This window comes from Babylonia areolata, chromosome 1 (genome assembly GCF_041734735.1).
Source record: "Babylonia areolata isolate BAREFJ2019XMU chromosome 1, ASM4173473v1, whole genome shotgun sequence".
Classification (NCBI taxonomy): Eukaryota; Metazoa; Mollusca; class Gastropoda; order Neogastropoda; family Buccinidae; genus Babylonia; species Babylonia areolata.
In genome coordinates this window covers 18126273-18146283 of record NC_134876.1, presented here as the reverse complement: position 1 = coordinate 18146283, position 20011 = coordinate 18126273, and the positions used below count along the sequence as shown (strand labels likewise).

The 20011-nt window shown below is 41.9% G+C and overlaps 1 protein-coding gene across 1 annotated transcript; it reads right to left on the bottom strand.

Annotated features, from left to right (window-relative positions):
• Positions 1-222: 222 nt before the first annotated feature.
• Positions 223-19967, bottom strand: LOC143286622 (UDP-glucuronosyltransferase 1-2-like). Its single transcript, XM_076598113.1, has 5 exons — positions 19856-19967; positions 18557-19339; positions 4465-4638; positions 3186-3948; positions 223-247 (listed from the first exon to the last, which is right to left on the bottom strand). Exons 1-5 carry the CDS (start codon positions 19965-19967, stop codon positions 223-225), a joined length of 1857 nt encoding a protein of 618 aa, XP_076454228.1.
• Between the last annotated feature and the right edge of the window lie 44 nt (positions 19968-20011).

Sequence of the window (20011 nt, the reverse complement as noted above, 5' to 3'; positions counted from 1 at the left end):
CACGAAATTCACAATCACGTGAATTCTGTGGCAAGACTGCTTTTTTTCCTTCTGGAGAATGAACATAGTTATTTTCGCAACAACCAACTACAACAATCATAACAAAAAGGTGGACAGAGCTGAGCTCCCTTTGAAATCCAGTTAGTATCTTTTCTCTGCAGAATAATCATATCTTCCAAGCTAAACCTGAGATGACCGAAAAATGACTGAATCTCGCCACCATCACTCGTCCACATGTAACCCAGTACTGGCGAACACAGAATGTCCCATTACTGATACAGTGAAACCACCAGTTAACTCCCTTGATGGCAACGGAGTACATTTTTTTTTTTTTTTTTTTTTTTTTAAATGTGTTCTTTATTTGATTTCATGTCCAAAGTACTGACTGTTACACATCTACTATCAATAAACAAATATCCGAATCAAAGCTGAGCCAACTTGCAGTGGTATACGGTTATCTGATTTGAGGCAACTTTAAGCTGATTTGTATCGCATCGTTCCACTTCATTTCTTGAATACATTAAGATCTTGAATATCCAACATACTAGTGAATTTTTTTTGTTTAATTCTGACATCGCAATACATACATATCTCACATTGAATCAAGAATAACGGTACTAAATTCGGTAGATACGTGGATAGATAAAGGATCGAGATGAAGCAAGGCAAACTGCATAAATAAACCCCAGTGAAATCATAATCTCTGCTTTCGTCAAATCATCCTTCAAAACATTTTATACATCACATATACTGCTTGGATATTAACAAAAATAATACGGATATCCAACACTCACTACAGGATTGTCACCAAGCAAAACTGGATAGTTTTACCTATGTGTAAAGATTTCTCAACTTATAAGTATTGGATTAGAAACCGGAGCGAACATATTTACCAAGCACACCACAATCATAACTGTCAAATTTCAAGTGGTTAAAGCAGATTGTGTCGACAGAAATGTCTACCCAAAACATTAAGATCTATTTATACTCTTCATATTTACATCACATGCCTAACCCCACTATTGAACTTGTGAAGCAAACGTTTTAGATCAGAAAGTTTGTGTATGTTCTATTACCTGACACATAAGAAGCCAAATGATAGTATCTTTTAAAAAAAAAATTTTTTTATTGTATTTGTTCGTTTTGAGATATCTAAGCAAGGTCTGTTAATTCTCTTGTGACAGAAATTTCCACAATATTAGTGTTAACTACATTCTTTGTTGATGTCAGATTTCGCACACAATTTACTAGCAAATCATCCAATACTCTGTCAAATTCAATTTCTTGTGTATGAACTGGAACATCTAAGAATGACAACCTGACTGTCTTCCAAGAAACACGCAGCTTTTATACAGACAGCATAATATGTATAAGTATCCATATCAATCAATCAATCAATCTTTCTGACAGTCAAAGGAGCGCATGACTACTATGCTGCGTGAAGCCAAATCCATATTTCGGGAGTTGCTGACACGTATTTTCCGCTCTAACCCTGATCTTCAACACATTTATATAAAAAGTTAGCATCTGGCTTAAGCCTTGTAATATGCATTTGCAAGTTAAAACACATGGTTAATAAGCAACGCACGTAATTTTAGAGCTTTGCAGCACGGGGTAAATAAAAAATAAATTTAAAATACCTCCAAGGGGAAAAATTTGAGGGTGGTAGAAAATGTCTGTAGGTGACGTCTACACTGTTAATGAAAAAAAAGGACCGTTTTCCACAAAAGTCACTCTGAGAATCCCATTTGAGCGTATAGAAAAAGATGATAAGAGTTTCTACAAATGACAAGTGATTTTACATCAAGTAGAGTGGAGGAGGAGTGGGTAAGGGGTGGGGGGGGGTGGGGGGGGGGCGGAGTGGGGGGGGGGGGGATTGTCTGTCAACCCTTATGAGTTTTTTTCCAACTGTTCATGATCTGTGTATGGTGGAATCGTTGGGGAAAAAAATCAGCTAACCGTTCTTTTCTTTGAACAAAGGGTCATTTGCATATCCACCACCAGCCACCCTTTCCATAATCAATGCCGGTGTCACATGCCACATTAACTGCCCCTCCCCACCCCCACTTCACTTACATCACGTTCACTGTGAAATAAACCTCTTCTGGTGGACTAAACTAACTTTTCTATATCCCCCAAGTCAGAACCATTCGTTTGAATCACCGAAGCTGAAAACACAACTCTGCCGTCTGTTTCGAGAACAACTTGTAGCTTGAGGCTACACTGCCGCATGTGCATGCAATTAGTCGAGGTTGGTACAAAGACAGCTCGAAACCTCACAGACAAAGAAAGATTGGTCAATATCATTGTCTGAGGTTATGCTCTGCTAAAAAGGTGAGACAGGGGACCTATTCAGCACGGTCCATTCACAGCTGCGCGAGGCAAGGAAATTTTTGAAGATGATAATCGCGTTCGCGGTATTGAGTAAACAAGTGTTGTACGCAGTGGTCCCAATATCGTGTTTCTTAAGCATTGAGTTTGCACAAAATCTGCTGAATACTGTGAGGAGTTAAAGTTAGATTCTGGAAAGGACAGTTTTTGTTTCCTGATTATAGAAGCTACATGTAGGGGAACGAGTGAGTTCAGTCTTGTGCTGCAATATCTGGGTCGGAAGGAAACAGTCAAGAAGCCTGATCTGAAGGCATCACAGCTACACACCGATGGTTGGTTTGAAAAGCCTGGAACAGACAGCATTTGACTTAAGTCAGGTGTGGATCGATATCTTTTTTTCTCACAACTGTCAGGTTTGAACAGGACGTACCTGAATGTCTTGCCAGCAAAAAAGAAAGAAAAAAAAAGAAGAGAGAAATCGGGTTTCCTTGTTATTTTCAGGTGCTCTACCCCTTGCTGAAAATTAAGACTTACTTCATCATTTGTTTGTCGAAAATGATTCCAAGAAATGTTTCAGTTACAACGTAAATGGATTTTTCAGGCAGCACCGAAATAGAACAGAGAGGGGAATCTTGAAAGTAATGAAACTGGGCGCATTGTTTGGTGAAGAAAAAACTGGAAGCCATCCTTCAGCCTACAGCAAGACATACAAAGATATGCGTTTGGACATGTGTGAAGGACAATACACTTCTGCTTTAACAGTTCAGTCTGCTTTCACCTTCCGCTTGCAACAACATCTATAAAGCGTGGTGATACACACACAGAGAAGACCGACAGTCAGTGCCACTACACACAAAATGAAGAGGAAGACATCCAGCAGCAAATACTGATAAAGCGGCATCTGTTGTCCGGCAGAACGCATGTAGTCACCACCATATTCCATCACGTGATCCAACCAGTACGCTGCCGTCTCCATGGGAATTCCATACAACTCTCTGAACAGACGGGAACGTTTAACAACAGCCTGTTTGTACCTTGGTTCGTTGGCAACTGTCAAAATGGTGGACCTCATCTGCTCAGTCGTGCATGTGTTAAGGTCCAGTACCTCAGCAAAACCTTTCACTCGGACACGTTCTGCATTGTAGCGCTGGTCTGCGAAGAGAGGCGTAGCCACGATAGGAACAGCGTGGTAAAGGGCCTCGTACTGACCGTTCTTCCCACAGTGACTGACAAACACTTTGGTGTGTGGATGGCCAAGCAGGTCATTCTGAGGCGTCCATGCTGCTGTTAGGATCTTTTTGGGATCTGGAGATGTCAGGTTAGACCTGAAGACTGACTTCATGGGCAGCTGCAGAAGAACCTGCAGGATCTTGTCACTGATGTGCTTTGGAAGGCTGAGCACGTAGGTGCCAAAGGATACAATCACTACTCCCTCCTTGGCACTGTCCATGAAGGATTGAAACTCAGGTGGCAGGGCTTTGGCTGGGCAGGGTGCTGTTCCACCAATCATCTTGACATTGGGCAGTGTGGGTTTGGGGTAATCCAGTATGTGGTCGCTTTCAACAACAAAGACCTCGGCTCGAGTGATCAGCAGGTCTAAAGGCAAAAACTCCATTTCTGGTGCATATGTTGCCACGACATCAGTTTGAAACGATGGGTTATACACGCTATAGAGCATGAAAAATAAAGTACTATGTAGTCGTTGCATAAGTGACATCTGGTTGGTGTATGGCAAAATGGCAAAGGGCACTTCTGCTGGTGAGAAAGGCACTCTCATTGCTGGCGCATGGTAACTGGATCCCACAAAAGCAAACGGTATTCTCAGCCTATAAGGAATGACCGATAATGGGTAGAACATAACAATATTGTCAATTACTATTAGATCTGGGCGTTTTTCCTTTATGGTGGAAAGGAATGACTCGTTTTTTAACAGGTCATCGACAACTTCTCTGACGAGTCGGGTGACGTCGAAAAATTTTAATGAAGTCCCTTCAAAATCGGAATCACTCATCAGTTTTCGGACTCTTTCCTCCAGTCCAGGTATGGTTTCAAAAGGAATGATGTTAAAACCAGATGTATCCAGATAATCGTTCTGTGACACGGAGGTAGACATGGCAACCCATACATGGTGACCCCTCTCTGCAAGACTGCGTGCAATGTTGGTGTGGTACTTGGTGTGGCTGAGGTTGGGGTAAGGAATGATGATCACTGTCTTGGACTCTGATGTGCGTACCAGGTTCCCCATTGCCATCAAGCACGTCAAGATAAGTGTTGCTGGTGACATCTTCCTAGGCTGATAGGTCCAACCTGTTTGAAAGCACACATCCAATGGTATGGTACCTCTTTTCTGATCTGAGACAATGTCACAACACCAGCTGTTTATAGCTACAAGAGAGCGAGCACGTGTGGGAAAAGAGAAGAGAAAAGAGGAGAGAGACAGACGGACAGACTAGAAGTTTGTGGTCAATCGCATCAAAAGCGAGAGAGAGAGATAGAGAGAGACAGAGACAGAGACAAAGACAGAGACAAAGACAGACACAGACAGACAGACAGAGACAGACAGACAGAGAAGATGGTGCTCAATCACATCAAAAGCTTTTGTGAAGTCAAGGATTGGGATGCCAGAAAATTCGGTTAAAAAAACAACAATGTTATTGCTAAGCCATTTATAAACTAGGATGGTCAGAGTTTACAACAGTGACCGAGACAGTTTCAGTTTCTCAAGGAGGCGTCACTGCGTTCGGAAAAATCCATATACGCTACACGACATCTGCTAAGCAGATGCCTGACCAGCAACATAAACCAACGCGCTTACTTAGGCCTTGAGTGCATGCTTATATATATGTGTGTACGTGTCAATGTTTCCTGTACGTGTCAGAGTGGATTTCTTCTTCAGAATTTTGCCAGAGAACAACACCCTCTTTGCCATGGGTTCTTTATTAATGCGCCAAGTGAGTACTGCACACGGGATCTCGGTTTGTCGTCTCATCCGAATGACTACAAGTTCAGATTGATTTTCCAGTCAAACCTGGGAGAAAGGATTCGAATCCACACCCTCACGGACTCTTTTATATTGGCAGCTGAGCGTCTGCCACCTTCCTCTGGTGACAATGCTTTACCACTCGGCCGTTGAACCCATCAACCGTCACCTTCGGCCGTTACAATCCTAGAATGTCTCATGTCTTTTCCCAGTGTCTCACAGCTTCTCCCCACAATCACCAATATTGTCAACTCTACCCCTTCTCACTGGAACGTTTCCATCCACTTCCAAAACTGCAATAGTCCAGCCTCTTCTGAAGAAACCTAACCTTGACGCAAACATTTTGAAAAACTATCGACCAGTTTCTAATCTTCCATTCATGTCCATACTCCTTGAAAAAGCTGTCCTCAAGCAGCTCAACAACCACCTTTGTTTCAACAATCTCATCCACCCATTTCAGTCTGACTGTCGCGCTGACCACAGCACCGAAACCACTCTCCTCCACCTTCTGAACAATCTACTGATAGCGTCCGACTCAGGAAAAATTTCCCTTCTCACTCTTCTCGACTTGTCAGCCGCCTTTGACACGATAGACCATTCAATCCTTCTTACCCGTCTTCATTCACTTGTGTAAACAAAGTGAGTCTATGTTTTAACCCGGTGTTCGGTTGTGTGTGTGTGTGTGTGTGTGTGTGTGTGTGTGTGTGTATGTGTGTGTGTGTGTGTGTGTGTGTGTGTGTCCGTGGTAAACGTTAACATTGACATTTTCTCTGCAAATACTTTGTCAGTTGACACCAAATTAGGCATAAAAATAGGAAAAATTCAGTTCTTTCCAGTCATCTTGTTTAAAACAATATTGCATTTCTGGGATGGGCACCAAAAAAAAAAAAAAAAAAAAAAAAAGGAAGCCTAATTATATGCAAACTGCATTTACACTTATATTTATATTTTTTGGTATTCTCTAAAATTGGCACTTTGATCTGATATTCTGACCCAACAACAAGAGCAGTCATTATTATCATTTTTTGTTCAAACAGGAACTTCTTTTGCTAAGCATGGAAGTTTTATTTATTTTGCAAACGTTTTGGTGCATAGGGTAAAAAAAGGAAATTAATCTGTAATTAATGCTAGGGGACTTAATTTGCTTTAAACTGATCTTTCTCATCTTAAACATTACATTTTGAAATTATACTCAATACATAAAAAGCTTGGATTTTTTTTTTTTTTTAAGTGTATCACAAGAGAGTCTTGAAGGCCTTGCATCTCTTGTTTTACATTTGGTATCAACGGCACTGTTCTAAACTGGTTCAAATCTTATCTCACTGATCAATTCCAGTGTGTCATTGTTGATCATTTCCAATCAGAACCCGTTAAAATCGAACATTGAGTCCCACAGGGATCTGTTTTAGGCCCAGTGCTCTTCACACTGTACACTGCTCCTCTCGCTGAAATTATCAACCACCATGATATCAGTCATCATTCTTATGCTGATGACACTCAACTCCCGAAGAGTGATACCCCTGAAAAATTGTTGTCGCTCTTGCAAGAAACATCCAACTGCTTCCTGGACATTCAAAACTGGATGACTCTAGATAAGTTACAATTGAACGCGGACAAAACTGAAGCAATGATCATAGGAACTAAACAAAAACTGTCTTCCATCACAATTGACACAATCAAACTTGGCAGTACATCCATCCCTCTTTCCACGTCAGTCAGGAACCTCGTCCTTGACAATACACTGTCCATGCAAAAATTTATCAGTCAGACATGCCAGTCCTGCTACTGTCAACTGCGGCGCATCAGTGCCGTCCGGAAATATCTGTCCACTGACGCAACATCTAGACTTGTCGTTTCTCTCATTCTCTCTCGCCTTGACTGCTGTAACTCTCTATTGTCTGGTTTGCCTGCTTCATACATTCAGTCCCTTCAGCGCATACAAAACTCTGCTGCCAGACTCGTCCTCAGAAAGAAAAGATCTGAGCACATCACTCCTCTTTTGCAACATCTCCACTGCCTCCCTGTCTCACACCGAATAAAGTACAAGATCAGAACTCTATGTTATAGATGTATTCACAAAACTGCCCTTTCCTATCTCTGCGGCAGCCTTCACCTCTACACTCCATCTCGCTCACTATGATCGACTTCGGATCCACTCTGTTTACGCATACCCAGATTCAAACACTTGACTGTTGGCCGCCGTTCTTTCTCTGTCTCTGGACCTTGCAATTGGAATGAACTTCCTCTTTCCCTTCGTCAAGTCTCCACACTCAGCTCTTTCAAGTCTGGCCTTAAAACCCACCTCTTCCAAAAATAGCCTCCCTTCCCTGGCTCTTCCTTTTTCTTTAGTTTCTACAGTTTAAGAGTTATGAATGACTGGTGCGAAAGCACTTTGATTTGTCTCTGCACAAGATTCAGCGCTATATAAATACCATCAATATTATGATTATTATGTAGTGGTATTTATAACCAGGTGATCGTCATCGAACAGCTGTCCGCAGCTTTATTTAATTTCAGAACTGGAATCAATCTGATTATCAAACCTGTCCAGACCTGTGGAAACCTATGTGGAAGAACAGCATCTTCATGAAACACAAGGTCGGTCTCTACGTGCACAGGAAAACCATTTGCAGACACTCACTCTGACACAACCAGCAAGCTTTGAGGAATCTGTTGTTGAACAGTTCTCCTGTACTTCGCTCCAACAACTCTCCTTACAGATCAGGAAGAAGAAGAATAAGCAGAAGAAGAAGAAAGACGAAGAAGAATCCACTTGTGTCCAGTAGATTTTGAATCTATTTTAATTTTATCACTATCACAGCATCCAGAAACTTGTCAAGGAGAAGCAGGTGGAACGTGTATGCATTCACAAGTGAAACCACAAACAACAACAACAACAACAACAAGCATAGGTGTACGTGGCTCGAAAAATGATAGCGTGTTGCGTGCGGTTACAGTCAATGACACAGGTTGTGAAACAGCGGGACATTGAAACTAGAATTATTTCCATGGCTCAGTACAAATAGTTATACGCTCACCGTGATCGTGAACACTCATGTATGTACACAGAAAACAAATACATAAAACAAACCAGCTTCATACTTGAAAAATCATAACATTTCCTTTTCGTTTGTTCTTACCTTCAAGTGTACAAGGGAAAATAGGAGAAACAAGAGAGAGAGACGAGGTGTGTCACAGCTTTCAGAGCAAGTGCAAGCAATGTGACCCCGTTGTGCACCAACAGGGTGAAAAAGATCTGTTTCGCACTGAACTCTTTCCCCAGTTTGCTTTATCAGCACATGGTCTAACCATTCTAATGTTCCTTCGTTTCTTTTAACTACGCTTTCACATTACCGATTATCGTCAAAACATTCACATTGAAGAATATGTGCGTGTGTTTAGCCTATAATCATTGTTTTCGTGAATGTGTGGTATACCCTTGCATGCTATATTCGCTTGTGCGTCCGCCATTTCATGGCGTCGCTCAAAAACTGCACTTTCACTTTATGGAACTGAAATTAATAGCGCTTCCTGTGGCGTTAGGTAACAAGGGCACATATGCATCAGCACGCTGTCTCTACTCTGACTCTCTCTCTTTCACACACACACACACACACACACACACACACACACACACGCACGCAGAAACACACACACACACGCACACACACACACACACACACACACACTAAACGCCGACAACGTTGGAGGTTAGCTATCTAATCATCGTGCAGGCAAGAGGCAAGAGCTGGTCAGAATGCGTTAAAACTTAAGAATCATCTGGGGTGGCAAAATGTCATGGCACACTTTACGTGATAAAACAGGCCGTGTTGCCCATTTAATGCAAAGCGTGGCACTTCAGCTTGATGACAATTGAATAACAACTCAGCTGTGGACACCTTCAATTAACCCTTTCGCCGCCAAGCTCGAATTTATGCACAGGCGTTCCAATGAAATTTAATGTCAATATTTTGTGCAGTTCCGCTCAGGTGCATCTGTGAATGAAATATTTGCCTTCTACGTAAGGCTTTTTCATATTATTATATTTTGATGAGTTTACTAATTTGTTCATTTTGTTGTCATTATTATTGTTGTTGTTATCTTATGTAAAGATTATCTACAAACCTGGGGTAGGCTCTTACCAGCACGTTGGGTTTATACTAAGATAAGATCTGCTCTTTTCATTTCTAAACAAATGTGGTGAAGTTATTTGGATAACATACATACCACATGTTTTGACACCTCCTTGAAACAAAGTGAAACCGACACAGTGAATCAAAGAGAATATTAGTGTGTGTGTGTGTGTGTGTGTGTGTGCGCGCGCGCGCGCGCGCGTGCGTGTTCGATTCTTTTGAAAAAGGACATTCATAAAAGTTAATATTCAAATGATTCATTGTTCTCACTGACTGTGATGGTCCATGAACGGGTGAAAAATTTCTGTTTGAAATGGAAACAGAGTGACTGGAGCATGTCGCACCTTTGTATGGGTCCACTTGAACTGAAAATGCGGTGTTGTATCACACAGTTCAGGCTGTTCTGGTCATTTGTTCCTGTTTGGGTTGTTTGGGTTGTCATACTGTCGTCTGACACTGAATGGAAATTGCAGAGACTCCGTGAATAAATCATGTTGAATGCTTCAGTTTCAGTGTGTCTTTCTTCTTTTGTCTACCTGCAGCACACACACGCGCGCGCGCGCGCTCGAGCGTCATTTAGGTGCATAATATATTTCAGCAGTGTTTACTCTCTCTCTCTCTCTTATAAACACACACACACACAAACACACACACCATTGTATATTTTGTGTGTGCGCGTGTGTTTGTGTTCTTGTGTGTTTATAAGAGAGAGAGAGAGAGAGAGAGAGAGAGAGAGAGAGAGAGAGAGAGTAAATACTGCCATTACTTTTATTACGCACCCAAACGTGTAATCAATAAACACAAAACAGTCAGAAGGCATGACAGTATGTTGAGTAATGCTCTCAACCTCCAACTCATCTACGGGTCAGCGCGCGTTTATTTTTTCACACAGTGCAGAAGATCGCGAATTGGCCTTCTTTCTTTTTTCCAAGCTTGTACAGTGCAGAACAGAGCAGCACAGGACTCACTGTTTTATTAGGAGTGCGCTGTACTTCCTTTATTATACCGTATCATTATGTACTGCAGTGTACTGCACTAGTCTGCACTGTGCTGTATTATACTTACTGTACAATGCTGCACTGCACTGTAGGCCTTCTGTACTTACTGTTCCATGCTGTGCTGTACTTACTTTACTATGCTGCACTGCACTTTAATGTACTGTACTGTACTGTACTGTATATCTACTGTTCTGTTTTATATTGTGTTGTAAATCGCACACACACGCGCGCACGCACGCACGCACACACACACACACACACACACACACACACACACACACACACGGGTGGAGTGGTGGTAACTCCGTCAGCCTTGGAAGCAAGAGAATCTGAGTGCAGGGGATCGAATCTCACACTAGCCAGTGTTTTCTCCTCTTCCACTACACCTTGAGTGGTGGTCTGGACGCTTGTACTTCGGATGAGACAATATTTTGAGGTCCCCTGTGTTGCATGTACTTAGTGCACGTTAAAGAACTCACGGCAATAAAAGGGTTGTCGCTGGCAAAATTCAACAGAAAAATCCACTTTGATCTGAAAACAGATACACTTGCAGGCAGAAGAAAAGGTAGCGCTGCATTCTGACAACGCGCTCACCCTGGGGAGAGCGGCCCTGACTTCAAAACAGAGCAATCTCTTGCGACAAAAGACTGGTAATACAATACAATACAAAAGACCTGATGCAACACGCACACACGTGCACGCACACACGCGCGCGCTCGCGCCACACACACACACACACACACACACACGCACACACACACACCCTGTTGTTCTTCCTCTGTGTCAGTTGACACTGAGTAATGATCTACGTTCGGAAAACTATCATGAATAATCCATCACAAAATCGTCATTTAATGAGACCGGTGTAGCAGCTTATTCGTACACCAGTTGGTTTTTACCCATGGGGGGTTGAAGCAGGTTAGCCCAGATTAACCCCGGTGGTCCATGTAGACTAGCCTGGAATCAGTGACTTTCTGGGGTAAAGTTCAACTATTAAGAACTGACCCCAGCTAGATGGCGGATTTTACCCCCCATGTTAATGGATATGGGGATCATCAATTGTGGGTTAGCTTGAAATGACCCCCCCCCCACACACACACACACACCTCCCCCCCCCCACACACACACACACCCGGGGGTTGGGGGGGTAATTTTAAGCCAGTCAGAATCAATACAGAATATCAAAGTAGAACTCCCCACCCCACTTTTGCTTCCATTAAGTTGTAATGGAGAGGAGAGAGCAGGAGAGAGGGGGTCAGTGGAGACAAGTACAGACCTACCCCCCCACCCACCCACCCATCCTCCCCCGCCCTTCCGTTTTCAATAGTTTGATTAAACCCCGGTAGTATTGAAGTTTCAGCCAGTAATATGGGAGGGGGCGGAGGGGGCGATCAGCTTGACCCCAGGGGTCATTCGGTGACAAGCAGAATGACTCCGGGATAAAACTAAGCTGGGAGTAGTTTGAAGCTGTAACACCGGCACTTAGAATACCTGACTATTTCCAGAAAGAACAACAACGTGGCTTCGGTACAATAAAAGATAACACAATCAGTCGCAATAATTCTAATGGGAGAAAGATTGGTGTTTTTGCATTTTTCATGTGCATATTGTTGGCTATGATAGGCAAACTGCAAGTTTTATTTTTTTTTTTATTTTTTATTTTTATTTATTTTTTTTTTTAAATCTGCTTGGGTATCCATGCGGTTGATTAGTGCGTGCAATAGAAGAACCACGTCGCAGCTGGGTTGAAAAGCTGGCCAGCGTAATATGATGCATGCATACATATCAAGTCACTCAAATGAAAAAAATCCGAGGGGGCAGTGGGGGTGGGAGGTCGGGGGAGGGGGGGGGGGGGCCACTGAAAAACAAACACACAAAAACAACACCAACAACAACAACAACACAAAAACAAAAACACACACAATAAACAGCAAAAGCGCGGCATCATAAACAGATCCAAAACAGCAATGGGTCCAGTTCAGCATTCTGTCCTTCAGCTGTGTGCATATATGAGTTCGACAGAAGATCTTTCTAAGCTCCAGTGATGACCTCGATGGTGATGGCGTCAGTCAGTTCATTCCACTCATCGGGAGAACGAAGTTGATGATCGAAATCACGTCACGTCGCCTCCCTTTAGTCGGCTGGAATGCACTCAGTCACTGTTGGACAATGGAGAGTGCTCATCGTTCTGGATCTGGATCTGGATCTGGATCTAGATCTGGTGGTGTACGTCGCAGACGCCACTTCTGGTGATATAGACGTGACGGAACTATAGGAGGACGCATGCACCTATCAGAAAAAATAGTCAAAGAAAGATCTAAAGAAAACTGTCTACCCTGGGTTAAGACCATCAAAACCCCCGTTAGGTCCAGGTCCCTAAAAAAAAATAAATAAATAATAATAATAAATTAGTGGTTGCTGGTCTCAGGCTCAGATGGTGATCTGGTCAGAGCTGATGGAGCCTACTCAGTTGGTTCCACTCCATGGCAGTCCTGATGAAGGAGGTACAATTCTCATTCTCATGCAATGACCAGTTGAATTTTGCAGCACTGAATTACCTGCCTGTCAAGAGTCTTGCACTGACTCATGAAACCCCTTGAGTTGGTGTCTGTAACCTTGGTTGCTTGCGATTCCATTACAGGAGTGAGTCTACATAACTAATAAGTGGTGTGATTATAGCGCACTATAGTAAAAATGACGTAACTGATGTAGCTCTTTGTCGTCATTTTTGGACACTGCATTGTTAATCTGGTTGCGAGTTTTTGACTCACTTGTGTAAACAAAGTGAGTCTATGTTTTAACCCTGTGTTCCGTTGTCTCTGTGTGTGTGTGTGTGTGTGTGTGTGTGTGTGTCCATGGTAAACTGTAACATTGACATTTTCTCTGCAAATACTTTGTCAGTTGACACCAAATTAGGCATAAAAATAGGAAAAATTCAGTTCTTTCCAGTCATCTTGTTTAAAACAATATTGCACCTCTGGGATGGGCACAAAAAATATAAAAAAAGAAGCCAAATTATATGCAAACTGCATTTACTGGTTATATTTGCATTTTTTGTATTCTCTAAACTTGGCACTTTGATCTGATATTCTGACAGAACAACCAGAGCAGTCATTATTATCATTTTTTGTTCAAACAGGAACTTCTTTTGCTAAGCATGGAAGTTTTATTTATTTTGCAAACGTTTTGGTGCAGAGAGTAAAAAAGGGAAATTACTCTGTAATTAATGCTGGGGGGCTTAATTTGCTTTAAACTGATCTTTCTCATCTTAAACATTACATTTTGAAATTATGCTCAATACATAGAAAGCTTGTGTGTTTTACTCTCAGTGTACAGGGCTTTCACTATGTTCATTCACCCAAGTTGTCTTTTTCGGAAAATACTAAAATCAATACGACGAGTGGATTTTACAGATCTATTGGCTGAGCCCTGAAAGTCATGGGCAAAAATCAATTGCGTATACATATTTATACTCATTCAAAGTGCGTGCTCATACTCTTCGCGAACGCGAACGAGGCCATTTTGCTTCAAGTTGTTGACCTGCCCGTTCAGTCCTATATTCAATGGACAATACACAATAACATGTGATGGAAAGTTGGAGAAGGAGACCGTTAAATATTTATTCAGAGAAAGATTTGTGAATGCCTCATCACTTACTGGATTATGCCCCAAAGTGCCATAAAAATATCCACAGAATCAGTCGGAATTCACAGTTAAAAATTGTAAACCATGCGAACCTTTGAATTGATCACGATGAAACGAAAAAAATTCCAGTCTCGACTTTTCTCAAAATGAAGTCCTTTTCACTTCTTACGACGTTTAGAAGTACTTGTACTTGGCTCTACATGTTATTAGTTTAACAAAATACTAAATTTTCATATCAACTTTAAAACTATAAAACTAGATTGAACATAAAAGAGAAATTGAATTGACCGTGTCGTACTACATTCCCGGCGGGTGTAATTAAACTTGTACATCTATCTAGATCTAGAGAAATGTTGCAGTGTGATTGCAGAGATAGCCACGTGTCCTTTACCGCGGACTTAAAAATAATTTTTTATTGCCCTTAAAGATTTTTTGAATGCCCAAGATACACCAGAATAATATGATTTAAACAGCATTCTCACTGCGGCGGGATGTCATGGAGGTAATTTGTATTTGTATGTCTTTTTATCGCAACAGATTTCTCTGTGTGAAATTCAGGCTGCTCTCCCTAGGGAGAGTACGTCGCTACACTACAGCGCCACCCATTTAAAAAAAAAAATTTTCCTGCGTGCAGTTTTATTTGTTTTTCCTAATGAAGTGGATTTTTCTACATAATTCTGACAGGAACAATCCTTTTGTTGCCGTGGGTTCTTTTACGTGCGCTAAGTGCATGCTCCACACGGGACCTCGGTTTATCGTCTCATCTGAATGACTAGCATCCAGAACACCACTCAGAAGGTGTGTGCTCATGCATGGGCGTTAGAACGATTTCTTTATGTTTACCTTCATCATTGTTATTATCGCTGGCTGGCAATTAACATCATGCACACATGCGCCCACCCCATGCCCTTCATGCTCATCTTTTTTCCACCACACACACCCACTTTCGGTAATAAATCTTTTTTTTCTTTTCAACACACACACACAGCCACACACACACATCTTTCCTTTTACACACACACACACACACATTCAGAAAAATTGTCTAATGTCTTTATTTGAATCCTTCCCCGTAATTTGTCCTGTCGCGTGTGGGATAAGGTTCTGTCTGACCTGTGCTTATAACCTAGTTTCAGCGTCCAACCTACATCTCGGAACCTACATCTCGGGTGTCATGACGAGACAACTCCACCCCCACCCCCCCCCCCACCCCCCCATCATGAGCTTCCCCCCCCCCTTAAAAAAAAAAAAAAAAAAAAAATTTCTTACCGTATCATTATGTTAAACATTAAGGTCACCGCAAGTAAGAAAATCGCACGAAATTCACAATCACGTGAATTCTGTGGCAAGACTGCTTTTTTCCTTCTGGAGAATGAACATAGTTATTTTCGCAACAACCAACTACAACAATCATAACAAAAAGGTGGACAGAGCTGAGCTCCCTTTGAAATCCAGTTAGTATCTTTTCTCTGCAGAATAATCATATCTTCCAAGCTAAACCTGAGATGACCGAAAAATGACTGAATCTCGCCACCATCACTCGTCCACATGTAACCCAGTACTGGCGAACACAGAATGTCCCATTACTGATACAGTGAAACCACCAGTTAACTCCCTTGATGGCAACGGAGTACATTTTTTTTTTTTTTTTTTTTTTAAAATGTGTTCTTTATTTGATTTCATGTCCAAAGTACTGACTGTTACACATCTACTATCAATAAACAAATATCAGAATCAAAGCTGAGCCAACTTGCAGTGGTATACGGTTATCTGATTTGAGGCAACTTTAAGCTGATTTGTATCGCATCGTTCCACTTCATTTCTTGAATACATTAAGATCTTGAATATCCAACATACTGGTGAATTTTTTTTGTTTAATTCTGACATCGCAATACATACATATCTCACATTGAATCAAGAATAACGGTACTAAATTCGGTAGATACGTGGATAGATAAAGGATCGAGATGAAGCAAGGCAAACTGCATAAAAAAAAACCCCAGTGAAATCATAATCTCTGCTTTCGTCAAATCATCCTTCAAAACATTTTATACATCACATATACTGCTTGGATATTAACAAAAATAATACGGATATCCAACACTCACTACAGGATTGTCACCAAGCAAAACTGGATAGTTTTACCTATGTGTAAAGATTTCTCAACTTATAAGTATTGGATTAGAAACCGGAGCGAACATATTTACCAAGCACACCACAATCATAACTGTCAAATTTCAAGTGGTTAAAGCAGATTGTGTCGACAGAAATGTCTACCCAAAACATTAAGATCTATTTATACTCTTCATATTTACATCACATGCCTAACCCCACTATTGAACTTGGGAAGCAAACGTTTTAGATCAGAAAGTTTGTGTATGTTCTATTACCTGACACATAAGAAGCCAAATGATAGTATCTTTAAAAAAAAAATTTTTTTATTGTATTTGTTCGTTTTGAGATATCTAAGCAAGGTCTGTTAATTCTCTTGTGACAGAAATTTCCACAATATTAGTGTTAACTACATTCTTTGTTGATGTCAGATTTCGCACACAATTTACTAGCAAATCATCCAATACTCTGTCAAATTCAATTTCTTGTGTATGAACTGGAACATCTAAGAATGACAACCTGACTGTCTTCCAAGAAACACGCAGCTTTTATACAGACAGCATAATATGTATAAGTATCCATATCAATCAATCAATCAATCTTTCTGACAGTCAAAGGAGCGCATGACTACTATGCTGCGTGAAGCCAAATCCATATTTCGGGAGTTGCTGACACGTATTTTCCGCTCTAACCCTGATCTTCAACACATTTATATAAAAAGTTAGCATCTGGCTTAAGCCTTGTAATATGCATTTGCAAGTTAAAACACATGGTTAATAAGCAACGCACGTAATTTTAGAGCTTTGCAGCACGGGGTAAATAAAAAATAAATTTAAAATACCTCCAAGGGGAAAAATTTGAGGGTGGTAGAAAATGTCTGTAGGTGACGTCTACACTGTTAATGAAAAAAAGGACCGTTTTCCACAAAAGTCACTCTGAGAATCCCATTTGAGCGTATAGAAAAAGATGATAAGAGTTTCTACAAATGACAAGTGATTTTACATCAAGTAGAGTGGAGGAGGAGTGGGTAAGGGGTGGGGGGGGGGGGCGGAGGGGGGGGGGGGGATTGTCTGTCAACCCTTATGAGTTTTTTTCCAACTGTTCATGATCTGTGTATGGTGGAATCGTTGGGGAAAAAAAATCAGCTAACCGTTCTTTTCTTTGAACAAAGGGTCATTTGCATATCCACCACCAGCCACCCTTTCCATAATCAATGCCGGTGTCACATGCCACATTAACTGCCCCTCCCCACCCCCACTTCACTTACATCACTTTCACTGTGAAATAAACCTCTTCTGGTGGACTAAACTAACTTTTCTATATCCCCCAAGTCAGAACCATTCGTTTGAATCACCAAAGCTGAAAACACAACTCTGCCGTCTGTTTCGAGAACAACTTGTAGCTTGAGGCTACACTGCCGCATGTGCATGCAATTAGTCGAGGTTGGTACAAAGACAGCTCGAAACCTCACAGACAAAGAAAGATTGGTCAATATCATTGTCTGAGGTTATGCTCTGCTAAAAAGGTGAGACAGGGGACCTATTCAGCACGGTCCATTCACAGCTGCGCGAGGCAAGGAAATTTTTGAAGATGATAATCGCGTTCGCGGTATTGAGTAAACAAGTGTTGTACGCAGTGGTCCCAATATCGTGTTTCTTAAGCATTGAGTTTGCACAAAATCTGCTGAATACTGTGAGGAGTTAAAGTTAGATTCTGGAAAGGACCGTTTTTGTTTCCTGATTATAGAAGCTACATGTAGGGGAACGAGTGAGTTCAGTCTTGTGCTGCAATATCTGGGTCGGAAGGAAACAGTCAAGAAGCATGATCTGAAGGCATCACAGCTACACACTGATGGTTGGTTTGAAAAGCCTGGAACAGACAGCATTTGACTTAAGTCAGGTGTGGATCGATATCTTTTTTTCTCACAACTGTCAGGTTTGAACAGGACGTACCTGAATGTCTTGCCAGCAAAAAAGAAAGAAAAAAAAAGAAGAGAGAAATCGGGTTTCCTTGTTATTTTCAGGTGCTCTACCCCTTGCTGAAAATTAAGACTTACTTCATCATTTGTTTGTCGAAAATGATTCCAAGAAATGTTTCAGTTACAACGTAAATGGATTTTTCAGGCAGCACCGAAATAGAACAGAGAGGGGAATCTTGAAAGTAATGAAACTGGGCGCATTGTTTGGTGAAGAAAAAACTGGAAGCCATCCTTCAGCCTACAGCAAGACATACAAAGATATGCGTTTGGACTTGTGTGAAGGACAATACACTTCTGCTTTAACAGTTCAGTCTGCTTTCACCTTCCGCTTGCAACAACATCTATAAAGCGTGGTGATACACACACAGAGAAGACCGACAGTCAGTGCCACTACACACAAAAATGAAGAGGAAGACATCCAGCAGCAAATACTGATAAAGCGGCATCTGTTGTCCGGCAGAACGCATGTAGTCACCACCATATTCCATCACGTGATCCAACCAGTACGCTGCCGTCTCCATGGGAATTCCATACAACTCTCTGAACAGACGGGAACGTTTAACAACAGCCTGTTTGTACCTTGGTTCGTTGGCAACTGTTAAAATGGTGGACCTCATCTGCTCAGTCGTGCATGTGTTAAGGTCCAGTACCTCAGCAAAACCTTTCACTCGGACACGTTCTGCATTGTAGCGCTGGTCTGCGAAGAGAGGCGTAGCCACGATAGGAACAGCGTGGTAAAGGGCCTCGTACTGACCGTTCTTCCCACAGTGACTGACAAACACTTTGGTGTGTGGATGGCCAAGCAGGTCATTCTGAGGTGTCCATGCTGCTGTTAGGATCTTTTTGGGATCTGGAGATGTCAGGTTAGACCTGAAGACTGACTTCATGGGCAGCTGCAGAAGAACCTGCAGGATCTTGTCACTGATGTGCTTTGGAAGGCTGAGCACGTAGGTGCCAAAGGATACAATCACTACTCCCTCCTTGGCACTGTCCATGAAGGATTGGAACTCAGGTGGCAGGGCTTTGGCTGGGCAGGGTGCTGTTCCACCAATCATCTTGACATTGGGCAGTGTGGGTTTGGGGTAATCCAGTATGTGGTCGCTTTCAACAACAAAGACCTCGGCTCGAGTGATCAGCAGGTCTAAAGGCAAAAACTCCATTTCTGGTGCATATGTTGCCACGACATCAGTTTGAAACGATGGGTTATACACGCTATAGAGCATGAAAAATAAAGTACTATGTAGTCGTTGCATAAGTGACATCTGGTTGGTGTATGGCAAAATGGCAAAGGGCACTTCTGCTGGTGAGAAAGGCACTCTCATTGCTGGCGCATGGTAACTGGATCCCACAAAAGCAAACGGTATTCTCAGCCTATAAGGAATGACCGATAATGGGTAGAACATAACAATATTGTCAATTACTATTAGATCTGGGCGTTTTTCCTTTATGGTGGAAAGGAATGACTCGTTTTTTAACAGGTCATCGACAACTTCTCTGACGAGTCGGGTGACGTCGAAAAATTTTAATGAAGTCCCTTCAAAATCGGAATCACTCATCAGTTTTCGGACTCTTTCCTCCAGTCCAGGTATGGTTTCAAAAGGAATGATGTTAAAACCAGATGTATCCAGATAATCGTTCTGTGACACGGAGGTAGACATGGCAACCCATACATGGTGACCCCTCTCTGCAAGACTGCGTGCAATGTTGGTGTGGTACTTGGTGTGGCTGAGGTTGGGGTAAGGAATGATGATCACTGTCTTGGACTCTGATGTGCGTACCAGGTTCCCCATTGCCATCAAGCACGTCAAGATAAGTGTTGCTGGTGACATCTTCC